This window comes from Schistocerca cancellata, chromosome 5 (genome assembly GCF_023864275.1).
Source record: "Schistocerca cancellata isolate TAMUIC-IGC-003103 chromosome 5, iqSchCanc2.1, whole genome shotgun sequence".
NCBI classification, from domain to species: Eukaryota; Metazoa; Arthropoda; class Insecta; order Orthoptera; family Acrididae; genus Schistocerca; species Schistocerca cancellata.
Window position 1 is genome coordinate 754,048,955 of NC_064630.1, and position 13,144 is coordinate 754,062,098.

General features: G+C 44.6%; 1 protein-coding gene across 1 annotated transcript in view; it reads right to left on the minus strand.

Annotated features, from left to right (window-relative positions):
- The window catches only part of LOC126187667 (heterogeneous nuclear ribonucleoprotein C-like), a 458,272-nt gene that overhangs the window by 297,373 nt on the left and 147,755 nt on the right, over positions 1 to 13,144 (minus strand). The window contains exon 3 of the mRNA XM_049928896.1: positions 1,669 to 1,776. Within this exon, the coding sequence (XP_049784853.1) occupies positions 1,669 to 1,776 (108 nt within the window). The remainder of the gene's footprint in view (positions 1 to 1,668; positions 1,777 to 13,144) is intronic.

Sequence of the window (13,144 nt, forward strand, 5' to 3'; positions counted from 1 at the left end):
CAGAGAAAATTGTGGTTTAAAATTTCCTCATTTACTCGTTGTCTTCTACATTTGTTAAACTCGGAAAAAATGAAGACCACTGTTGTAACAGGCACTGAAGGTAGATACACAGGCAAGATCCACCGTTACTTCAGTAACAGGCACTGAAGGTTGATATACAGGCAAGTTCCACCGTTACTTCAGTTTACGAGTGGTTAGTGAAGCAAATGAAACTACGGATCACATCGAATACGATTACTTCATACTTCTTGTATGAGACAATGTACGCTACAAAATTAATATCCAAGTGAAAGCGAGGATTATGATGCAGAGGAACCCCAAGTAAGGAAGCCACGAATCATGCTGAATGTCGACAATAGTCAAGTTGGCTAGATCGTCCATAATAACAGCATTAACTCAATGATAGTTTAAGTTCGCGGATTCTCGTCTCTTTTCATTTTTATTCAACCACTTTGCATGGTCAATGACTTGGTTATTTTTTCTTCAAAACAAACATGGAAAAAGTCTGTTCGTATTTGCGCTCGCAGTGGCGTATTACAATGAGGTGATGGATCTACTTTGTTCGACAACGTTGATTGTGACACCTTTCGTAGGGTTTCGGTACTGCCTGTACACGGAACTGAAATGTATTCTACACATAAAGGTAACGTACAACAGAGGGAAATTACAAGAACTTCCGGCTACCATGCATGTCCCCAAACTATGACGTATGTATTATTAATGCTGCATTACTACGCGATGAATCTCCTTTGTTCTCGACCTATATCGCTTCGTGGGAAAATCTGACTAGTTGGAAATGAAGAATTTTCTAGCATAAAAGTTCCAGAAGGAAAAAACTAAGCGTGTGAGACAGGAAATCATGATCAAAGGGTGCTAGAATCTGAAGCATCATCCGTACAAAGCGTTGAAGACAGTTTAGACGCAAATTATTGGACGAGTGAAAGTCGAAGTATAAGGGACTACATATCGGTACTGGCAACAAAAAGAGGTGACGAAAAGCTCAACGATCGATAGAGTCATTAGTTCTGATCTTCCTATTTCACATCGACATCTCTGCTCTGTTGATTTGTGAAAACCTGATGTATCGTTTGGTAAACACACTGTATAATACTTGAGACCTTGTGACCCATGTCGAAAATCCTAGGAATTCGTCTTTTTAAATCCCGATATCGATTAGGTGCAATGGGCCGGTTCGTAATAAATAAAGCCATATAAGCCAAAGTGAAATTACTTCGGCTGGAATATCTGTGCTTGTAGAACGGTCCACTGAATTCGTACTCAATGTCGCAAAGCAGTAATGGCTACCAACATTTCGCGCGTGTAGCAGCATTACCAGTTCGAATACGCATACTGACATCTGCATGACTGCAGCTAACTTCTCATGTTACATTTTCAGATATTGCCAAATCTTTAAAAAAATCTCTGCGTCCAGGACGGCTGCAGACGTAATTCGCTTGTAATCAGCACATAAAACTGGATCAAATGTTGCCTATTATTCTGATATGCATCATGTCAAGAGGGTACAAAAAAGAATCTCGTAACATTTTTCACGACCGAGAAGGCCGGCGGTTTAGCAGCTACTTACCTCGTTGGCCGTCGTGTGTTTGAGGGCTCGGCTCACCGTGACGGCGGACGAGCTAGCGCCTAAAACAAGTGGGAGGCACTCACCGAGAACTTGGCCCAGCACGGTGCGCGCGTCCTCTCCCAGGCAGGCGCTGCGGGCGTCGAAGGGGTTCGTGAACTGCACGAACGCGTAGCCTTTGTGCATTGAGATGCCTGCAACACGGCAGACGCCAATCACGTTCGCTGAGACAATGTCGTCCGCACTTATCATACACAAGTAAATTATTCGTGCAGTTAACACTGTTGCGTAAAGCGAGATACGTATATTGCAAGAAGCCAGAATCAAAATTTCAACAATGAAATAATACCCTATACATGTGTTACTCAGCAGTTTGGAAATTTTGTAAATCCAATGACGGTTAAAAAAAGATACCGGGTGATCAAATAGTCAGTATAAATTTGAAAACTGAGTAAATCACGGAATAATGTAGATAGAGAGGTACAAATTGACACACATGCATGAAATGACATGGGGTTTTATTAGAACCAAAAAATACAAAAGTTCAAAAAATGTCCGGCAGATGGCCCTTCATCTGATCAGAATAGCAATAATTAGCATAACAAAGTAAGACAAAGCAAAGATGATGTTCTTTACAGGGCCGGCCGGTGTGGCCGAGAGGTTCTAGGCGCTTCAGTCTGGAACCGCGCGACCGCTACGGTCGCAGGTTCAAATCCTGCCTCGGGCATGGATGTGCGTGATGTCCTTAGGTTAGTTAGGCTTAAATAGTTCTAAGTTCTAGGGGACTAATGACCTCAGATGTTAAGTCCCATACTGCTCAGAGCCATTTTTTTTTTTTTTTGTTCTTTACAGGAAATGTTCAATTTGGCCACCATCATTCCTCAACAATAGCTGTAGTCGAGAAATAATGTTGTGAACAGCACTGTAAAGCATGTCCGGAGTTATGGTGAGGCACTGAGTCGGATGTTGTCTTTCAGCATCCCTAGAGATGTCGGTCGATCACGATACACTTGCCACGTGACCGCTACGGTCGCAGGTTCGAATCCTGCCTCGGGCATGGATGTGTGTGATATCCTTAGATAAGTTAGGTTTAATTAGATCTAAGTTCTAGGCGACTGATGACCTCAGAAGTTAAGTCGCATAGTGCTCAGAGCCATATGAACCATGAACGATACACTTGCGACTTCAGGTAACCCCAAAGCCATTATCGCGCGGACTGAGGTCGGGGCCCTGGGAGGCCAAGCATGACGAAAGTGGCCGCTGAGCACACGATCAACACCAAACGACGCGCGAAAGAGATCTTTCACGCGTCTAGCAATATGGGGTGGAGCGCCATCCTGCATAAACATAGTACGTTCCAGCAGGTGTTCATCAGCCAGGCTGGGGATGATGCGATTCTGTAACATATCGGCGTACCTCTCACCCGTCACGGCAGCAGTTACAAGACCAGAATCACGCATTTCCTCGAAGAAAAAAGGCCCGATAACGGTAGATGTGGTAAATCCAACCCATACCGTGACTTTCTCGTCGTGCAATGGAGTTTCCACGACAGTTCCAGGATTTTCGGTAGCCCAAATTCTGCAGCTGTGGGCGTTGACAGACCCTCGGAGCGTGAAATGAGCTTCGTCGGTCCACAACATGTTACTGAACCAATCATCTTCCGCCATCTTTTGAAACGCCTACACTGCAAATGCTCTCCGCTTCACTAAATCGCCAGGTAACAGTTCATGATGCCCGATAGCATCGGAGGGTACGCCTAAGTGCCAACCAAACAGTATTGTATGGAATGCCGGTGCGACGTGCGACTGCACGAGCGCTGACTTCCCCGTGCATAGACGAACGCGCTACAGTCTCCATTTCTTCCTGAACTGTCTCAGCAGCATTACGCCTTGTGCTCGGTCGGCCAATACGGGGTCTATCGTCTAAACAACCCGTGGCTTCGAACATCGAAATCATTCTCGCCACAGTTGCATTTGTCAACGGACCTTTACCCGTTCGAATCCTTTTCCTATGGCGATAGGCTCGTAACGCTGAACTGGCACATTCCCCATACTGATAATACAGCTTCACTAAAAGCGCCTTTTCAGGTAACGTCAACATGCTGCGACTGCTAGCGCATCCGATTTTCTCTCTCTCTCTCTTATTACAGCTCCTTTTATACACGATTGTCATGCACAGTTACTGACTTTTTGCTGTCCAGCGCCATCTGTCAGACATTTTGTGAACTTTGTTTTGTTTTTGGTTCTAATAAAACCCCATGTCATTCCAAGCATATGTGTCAATTTTTACCTCTCTATCTAATTATTCCGTGGTTTATTAAGTTTTCAAATTTATACTGACTTTTTGATCACCCGGTACATCCCAACATAAGCTGCTCAACAGAGCGTCGTTTTATTTTTAAACATTGTTGACGATGTAGTAGCGGGCACATGCCATCATTAACGGTATTTGGATCAAAGAACCAAAAATAGTTAAAGGCTTAACTCTGCCGCTTAGTGTTGTGTATGAGCTGTGCGATTGACTTCTTTTCAGATGACGTAATTTCACTTCCTGTCTTACACATATAGATAGGATATATTATCAGATCCCTAAAATATCTGGTGATAATACAAAGCTATGTTTTCAGTCACATCCTGTTTAGTACAACATTTTTTTTTTATTTCTGGGCTTTGGGCAGCAAAGACCGTACAGCTAACAACAGTTACAAAAGTGCCATATTAACATGAATGCAATGTCCACAGTAGGGCAATAAAAAAAGTTCGAGTTAGGATGGTATTACACTACCATATTTTCTTGTCAAAGTTGATACGTCAAACATTTATGTCAAATAAATTTGATGGTGTAATGGGGAACTCTGTCAAATCTCGCCTGTTGTCAAATAAATATGATCAAGTACAGGGTCTCGCAGCAAAAAAAATGTTCAAAATGTGTGTGAAATCTTATGGGACTTAACTGCTAGGGTCATCAGTCCCGAAGCTTACACACTACTTAACTTAAATTACAGTCCATGACTGCAGCACCCCAGACCGCTCGGCTAATCCCGCGCGGCGGTCTCTCAGCAAATTTCATCATAAAAGTCGTTCGTCTTCCTTTCACTGCAATGTGAAATGTAGTGTGAAATGTAACAGCTTCGAGTACAGCTATTTGACGTCTCTGTATTGTATTTGTAAACATGGCTTCAAAGTTGGTTGGTACCTTCGATGTTTTTTTTTTCTTTTTTTTCCGCTGTAATATGCTGCAAGCGACTTCATGTTCACAGTCACACCTACAGCCACCAATCTACAGCCATCTGGAAACATCCAGGCAGCTTTCCAGCAAGCCGGGACAGAGGATATGATCACAGTCTAAAATCAAAAATTCTTTCTTAGCTTTCCATCCTACTTAATCTATTTTTGAACTCTGGATGCCACAAGTTAAAAAGCGCTTCATCTGTTTTGCACTTTTTATTAATTTTGTAGTTGTTGGAACATTAACTCCATAAATTAAATTATTCAAAATTAAAAATAGTTCTTATTGCTCATATAGTGTACTAAACATTTATTTACCGTCACATATTCTCTCTTCGGTGCTTTATAGATCGCTTCACATGTTTCTGGAATTATTTTGGTTAACGTGAAATGTGATATTAGAGTGCTGTGTCGTCAACTAGAATAGCTCTTTTATGTATCAAGAAATCGCAGTGTCACTGTTTGCCTGTCTTCTGCACGTATAGCATTTCTCAAGAGAGTATTATTTTTTGTAATATGAGAAGCCACTTAACTGAGCAAATTCTGAAATACACACTCATCCACTCGTAAGAAATTTATATATTAACACTTGACTCCCCCCACTTGCAGATTTCGTAACAAATTTTGCTGAATGCTTTTATTATCTCAATGTATTACCGGGTGATCAAAAAGTCAGTATAAATTTGAAAACTTAATAAACAACGGAATAATGTAGATAGAGAGGTAAAAATTGACACACATGCTTGGAATGACATGGGGTTTTATTAGAACAAAAAAAAAAAAAAAAAACACACACACACACACACACACACACACACAAAAGAGAACAAAGTTCACAAAATGTCCGACAGATGGCGCAGGACAGCAAAACGTCAGTGACTGCGCATGACAATCGTGTATAAAAGGAGCTTGGCCTCCCAGGTCCCTGGTTCACCGCTTGGTGCAACCAGTGGTTGCTGAAGGTCAATCCCTCCAAAACCCAGGCGATCATTGTAGGCAAAACCACCCCTTCCTTCCGCCTCCTCGATTTCTATCTAACCATCTATGGCCGTCCTATCGCCCTCACCCCCACCCTTAAGTACCTTGGCGTCGCCCTCGACTGTCGCCTCTCCTGGACCCCCCATCTCTGGACAATCCAAGATAAGGCGCGCTCCCGACTCCGTCTCCTCAAGCTCCACCATACTCCACACCTATAAATCCCTCATCTGCCCTATCCTTTGTTACGCCCATCCAGCCTGGATCTCCACCCCCCCTACCTCTTATAAATCCCTTCAGATCCTTGAACACCATGCTCTCTGTCTCGCCTATCGCATCCATCCCCCACGCGGATCCTGTATGACCTCGTTCCGTTTGCCAACCTCCTCCATTTACTTGAAAGGATACGGATCCTGTACACCTCCCATAAACTCGATCCTCCTCACCCGCTTGTCTCACCCATCCTCTCCACCCCCGCCCGCTCCCACGCCTGTATCCCCACATCCCACCCGGTCTCCATCTCTCCACCCTCCTTACCCTCTCCCAAGGTGGCTTCCGCCTCCCTAATGATGTCCTCCTCCCCTCCATCTACCCCTCCTATCCACTTTGATCCTCCCCTCCCACTTCCTGTGTCTTTTCCTTTAGGCACCCTCCCTCCCCTCTCTCCTTTCCCCCCCATCCCCCCTTCCTCCACCCCTCTTCCCCCGGGCTTCCCCTCCCCCTTCCTCCCTCCCCACTATCTCCCCTGCCCGTGGCATCTCTGCTCTCCCCTCTCCCTCTCCCACCCCCCTCCTCCTCTCTTGGCAGGTCCCCGGACTCGTACACGCTCTGTCGACATTCGCGCGCCGGAGATCATCGCCATCAGTGTCTCGTGTGTGTGCCTTCGTTTTGTGTTTAGTGTTCTTTCGCCGTCACGCCACCACTGTTCACCTGTGCCGTCGCAGTCGTCCGTGTTTTGTGCGCCGTGTCCACAGGTTTTAGTGTTTTTTTCTTGTCCAGCGTGAACGACTTCGTGTATATTGTTTTTCAGTGTCTACAGCTTTTTACCCGCCATTTGTCTTGCATTATCTGTACCTCCATTATGTTTTATATTGTACTACTCTCGACTGAAGAGCAGCGTATTATGCTGCTGACAGCCCACCTTTGTACAAGGTGTTTGAAATAACAATAAAGAAAAAAAACAGGTCCCCAGACCTCAGGTCGTGCGATTATTGGCTTTGGGGTTACCTGAAGTCGCAACAAGTGTATCGTGATCGACTGGCATCTCTAGGGATGCTGAAAGACAACATCCGACGCCAATTCCTCACCATAACTCTGGACATGCTTTACAGTGCTGTTCACAACATTATTCCTAGACTACAGCTATTGTTGAGGAATGATGGTGGACAAATTGAGCATTTTTGTATTTTTTTGTTTCTGATAAAACCCCATGTCATTCCAAGCATGTGTGTCAATTTGTACCTCTCTATCTACATTATTCCGTACAATTCTGCTCAGATGAACCACGTTTCTTTCTACACGGGGTCGATGGTAGTGCCCGGACACGCTGTCATCCAGGCAAATGGCTGCTCGAAACACGCACCACTACATGGACGGAAGTCATTCGAGGCAGTATTATATACTATGCTCTAGGGGCACTCACTTTGGATCCTGGAACCTGTGGTAGTGATCTAAGGTACCATGACAGCTGCGAACTACGTTCACATTACTGCGGGCCTCCTGGATGCCTTCATGCTCCATGTCTTCCCCGACAGAGATGTCATCTTGCAGCACAACTGCCCGTGTCATAGGGCCAGAATACTGATAAACTGGTTTGACTACCATCATAGTGAGCTCACGTCGACGACTTTTCACCAGATTTGAGTGATGGCACATATCTGGGCCGCTATCGGCCGCCAGCACCACAAACACAAGCGCGTAATTTACGCGAACCGCACGACTAATCTGTAGAAACGTAGACGTACCAAAGGCTTGTCCTATCTATGTCACGCACAACGGTTCTTGTACTGCGTTCAGAAGTTGCTCCAACTATTATGCAACTGCTCTTAATGTTTAGGTTCAACTGTGTACGTGCGATATTTCAGTGTCTATGATGCTATGCTCCTTCGTGCGGTGACTACAGTTTTTAGGATATAGGTGAAATGTATTCGCAGTTATGAATATGGTCAACTGTCAGCTTTGTAATGAAGTGACGACAATGAAAATTTGTGCCGGATCGGGACTCAAACCCGGATTTCCCGCTTATTGCGAGCGGTGGCCTTACGATATGGCTATCCGAACACGCCTCAGAGCCAGACCCAAACTTTCATATGTCGTCAACAATTGGTCTACATGTGCATTTTCAACTTTTCGCGGCACCGTGGATAGTCCATTAACTTTCAGCCATGCAGCCGCGCATCGCGTATCGTCCGGCCATCATCAGAGTGTGTCGCAAGACTGATGACAAGGTACTTACATGCTTCACCGCGCCGATACGCGTCTCGAAGGCAAAGTCTTATTTGCGCGGCTGCATGCCCGAAATTCAATGGAAAATGCGTCTACATTCTGTACTCCCACATTCATTATGCATATTTCCGCACAGGGAAGACATTTTAATTGTAAGTCGCTTGCCAGGTGTCGGTGGATAAATACTACATTTGAGATATGCATGTCCGAAGAAACAATGCATCGTACTTCTGGACAGCACAGTCACTGCAATATCTTATTTATCCGCCAAGACCGAGCAAGCGACTCTCAATTAAAATGTCTCCCCTGTACGAGCATGTACGAGGATAATTCAATAATGATAGAGACAAATTGATCTGAAGAAAGAAGCGTTTATTTTTACAAAATAATACTTTTTCTGAAACTTCCTGGCAGATTAAAACTGTGTGCCGGACCGAGACTCGAACTCGGGACCTTTGCCTTTCGCGGGCAAGTGCTCTACCAACTGAGCTACCCAAGCACGACTCACGCCCCGTCCTCACAGCTTTACTTCTGCCAGTACCTCGTCTCCTACCTTCCAAGCTTAACAGAAGCTCTCCTGCGAACCATGCAGAACTAGCACTCCTGAAAGAAAGGATATTGCGGAGACATGGCTTAGCCACAGCCTGGGGGATGTTTCCAGAATGAGATTTTCACTTTGCAGCGGAGTGTACGCTGATATGAAACTTCCTGGCAGATTAAAACTGTGTGCCGGACCGAGACTCGAACTCGGGACCTTTGCCTTTCGCGGGCAAGTGCTCTACCAACTGAGCTACCCAAGCACGACTCACGCCCCGTCCTCACAGCTTTACTTCTGCCAGTACCTCGTCTCCTACCTTCCAAGCTTAACAGAAGCTCTCCTGCGAACCATGCAGAACTAGCACTCCTGAAAGAAAGGATATTGCGGAGACATGGCTTAGCCACAGCCTGGGGGATGTTTCCAGAATGAGATTTTCACTTTGCAGCGGAGTGTACGCTGATATGAAACTTCCTGGCAGATTAAAACTGTGTGCCGAACCGAGACTCGAACTCGGGACCTTTGCCTTTCGCGGGCAAGTGCTCTACCAACTGAGCTACCCAAGCACGACTCACGCCCCCTCCTCACAGCTTTACTTCTGCCAGTACCTCGTCTACTACCTTCGAAACTTAACAGAAGCTCTCCTGCGAGCCATGCGGAACTAGCACTCCTGAAAGAAAGGATATTGCGGAGACATGGCTTAGCCACAGCCTGTGGGATGTTTCCAGAATGTGATTTTCACTCTGCTAGTCTTCCCAGCCCATTTTGTCGACGGTTTCACGGGTTAGTCGAGCAATCTGAGGACGTGCGCTCTCTTGCTGGAGAATTACACCTCTCCTCTGAGATCCACGACGTATCTCTCTCATGGCTGCCTTCACAAAAAACTGGACCTTCAGCATTCCAAAACAACGTCAACATGACTTTTCCTGCTGATGCTTGGGGTTTGGATTTTTGCTTTACAGGTGAGTTGGTGTGCTTCCACTCCATGCTGTGTCTTTTTGATTCTGACGCATAATCGTGAACCCAAGTTTCATTACAAGTCAAAATTTTGTTGAGGAAGTGCTTAGCTTCTCTTTCATAACACACTCCTTGTTTCCTTGTGTAGCCGCGTCAACTCCTTTGGGATCAAATCTTCCACATGTTTTGCGATACTTCAGCTTGCTACATATAATGTTATGAATTGTACCAGTACTAACTTGAACCTTATCAACTATCATTTCCACAGTCACATGGCGGTCGGCACGAATAATGTTATCAATTCGACTTTGAAGTGGGGGAGTCGAAACTGCAACTGATCGGTCAGAACGGTGTTCTACGAATAACAGAATGTTGTTCAACTAATGTGGACGTTTCAAGCGGACTCGCCATCTTGAAATGTATTTTTCAGGTCATAAACAAAACAATGTTGATACATCAACTGGTCAGGGCTCATTCCAGCGATGCCAACTTAAAGCCATAAAAGTACCAAACTTGCCCTACTAACAGTTTTTTCCTAAGACCAATTTGTCTCTTTTAGTTATTGAATGACCCTCTTATATAATGAATGTACGCGTGCGGGTTGTCTACACATTGTTGACTACATATGGAAGTTTGAGTCTGTCTGTGAAGCGTTCCTGGATAGCTCAATGGTAAGGCGACCGCTCGCGGTAAGCGGAAAATCCGGCTTACGAGTGCCGGTTCGACACCATTTTTCATTTTTCACTGTCGTCATTCTATTATACTGCTGATCGTTGTCCGTATTCGCAACTGCGAATACATTTCATTTACACGTGTAAACGTTTGATGTTACACATTAGGTGAGAGCTACGTGATTTACATCCACAGATAACGACTGTTTTGTGGTTACTACAGATTTCTAATGTGTCTTATCTGTTCTCCGACCACTTGAAACGAATTACAAGATAGCAGTGACTAGCCCCACACAACACTGTACGCCCCGGATAATTGTATTTTGCCTTCTGAAACGCAGATGCCGCCGAAGATCGGCATATGACCGACACTAGCAAGAAGACATCAAAAAGTTACAATTTATTGAAGCTTATGCCAGAGTATGTACAATAATATGACATTTCCTTAACTACTGCTTTTGCTTGTATACATGCAACTTTCTACACCGCATGATGATCTTGATTTTTATGTTAAGAATCAATTTTGAAAAAGAACCAAAGACAATGAAATACTTGACAGTCGCAGTACACAAAGAATCCCTCTCCAAACCAAATAACAAAGAAAAGAAGGGAAGTAGTAATCAACCCGACGGATCAAAAGTGTTTACCGGATACAATCGAACCCGAACCATTGCCAGTCCCGCAGAATCCTCTTATCAACTGAGCTATGCAGGCAAGACCCTAGCTCCGCCTTCGCCGTTGCAATTCTAGGAAGTGCAGGGAAGCTAAGACGAAATGGCTACATGAAACATATGAAGGAATCGAAAAAGAAATGACTGTCGGAAGGACTATCTCGGTATAAAGGGAAGTCAAAAAAACCTTACGTGAAGTTAAAATCAAGGGTGGTAACATTAAGAGTGCACCGGGAATTCCACTGTTAAATACAGAGGAGAGAGCGGATAGGTGGAAAGAGTACGTTAAAGGCCTATATGAGGGGGAAGATTTGTCCGATGTGATAGAAGAAGAAACAGGAGTCAATTTGAAGAGATGGGGGATGCAATACTATAATCAGAATTTAAGAGAGCTTTGGAGGACTTAAGTTCAAAATGGCTCTGAGCACTACAGGACTTAACACCTGAGGCCATCAGTCCCCTAGAACTTAGAACTACTTAAACCTAACTAACCTAAAGACATCACACACATCCATGCCTGAGGCAGGATTCGAAGCGCCTACAACCGCTCGGCCACACCGGCCGGCACTGAAGTTCAAGTAAGGCGGAAAGGGTGGATAACATTCCATTATAATTTCTAAAACCATTGGGGGAAGTAGCAACAAAACGAGTATTCACGTTGGTGCGTAGAATGTATGAGCCTGGCGACATACCATCTGACTTTCGGAAAAATGTCATCCAAACAATTCCGATAACTGCAAGAGCTGACAAGTGCGATAATTATCGCACAATCCGCTTAACAGGTCATACATCCAAGTTGCTTACAAGAATACTATGGAGAAGGCTGGAAAAGAAAATTAAGGATGTGTTGGATGATGAACAATTTGGCTTTAGGAAAGATGAAGACAGCAGAGAGGCAATTCTCACGTTGAAGTTCATAATGGAAGCAAGAGTAAAGAGAAATCAAGACACGTTCTTTGAATTTGTCGACCTGAAAAATTGTTCGATAATGTAAAATCGTGCAAGACGTTCGAAATGCTGAGGAAAAAGGGCCACCAAGAACGAAGTTGCTCGAAAGGTGCTAGATAGGAATGTCTTCTTTCGCCCCTACTGTTCAGTCTACACATCGAAGATACAACGATGGAATAAACGAAAGGTACAGGAGTGGAATTAAAATTCAAGGTAAAAGGATATTATCAATGATGCGATTCGCTGATGGCATTCCTATCCTCAGTGGAAGTGAAGAAGAATTACATGATCTGCTGAATGGAATGAACAGTCTAATGAGTACAGAATAGGAGCTGAGAGCAAATCAAAGAAAGACGAAAGTAATGAGAGCTATCAGAAATGACAACAGCGAGAAACGTAACATCAGGATTCATGGATGAAGTTAAGGAAGGTAGCAAAATGACCAATGACGGACGAAGCAAGGAGGACATGAAAAGCAGACTAGCACTACCATTAAGTGCATTCCTAGCTAAGGGAAATCTACTAGTATCGCCGGCCGCGGTGGTCTCGTGGTTCTAGGCGCGCAGTCCGGAACCGCGCGACTGCTACGGTCGCAGGTTCGAATCCTGCCTCGGGATGGATGTGTATGATGTCCTTAGGTTAGTTAGGTTTAAGTAGTTCTAAGTTCTAGGGGACTGATGACCTCAGCAGTTGAGTCCTATAGTACTCAGATAGTCTACTAGCAAGGCGTTCGATACAGTTCCCCACAGTCGTTTAATGAACAAAGTAAGAGCATATGGACTATCAGACCAATTGTGTGATTGGATTGAGGAGTTCCTAGATAACAGGACGCAGCATGTTATTCTCAATGGAGAGAAGTCTTCCGAAGTAAGAGTGATTTCAGGTGTGCCGCAGGGGAGTGTCATAGGACCGTTGCTATTCACAATATACATAAATGACCTGGTGGATGACATCGGAAGTTCACTGAGGCTTTTTGCAGATGATGCTGTGGTGTATCGAGAGGTTGTAACAATGGAAAATTGTACTGATATGCAGGAGGATCTGCAGCGAATGGACGCATGGTGCAGGGAATGGCAATTGAATCTCAATGTAGACAAGTGTAATGTGCTGCGAATACACAGAAAGATAGATCC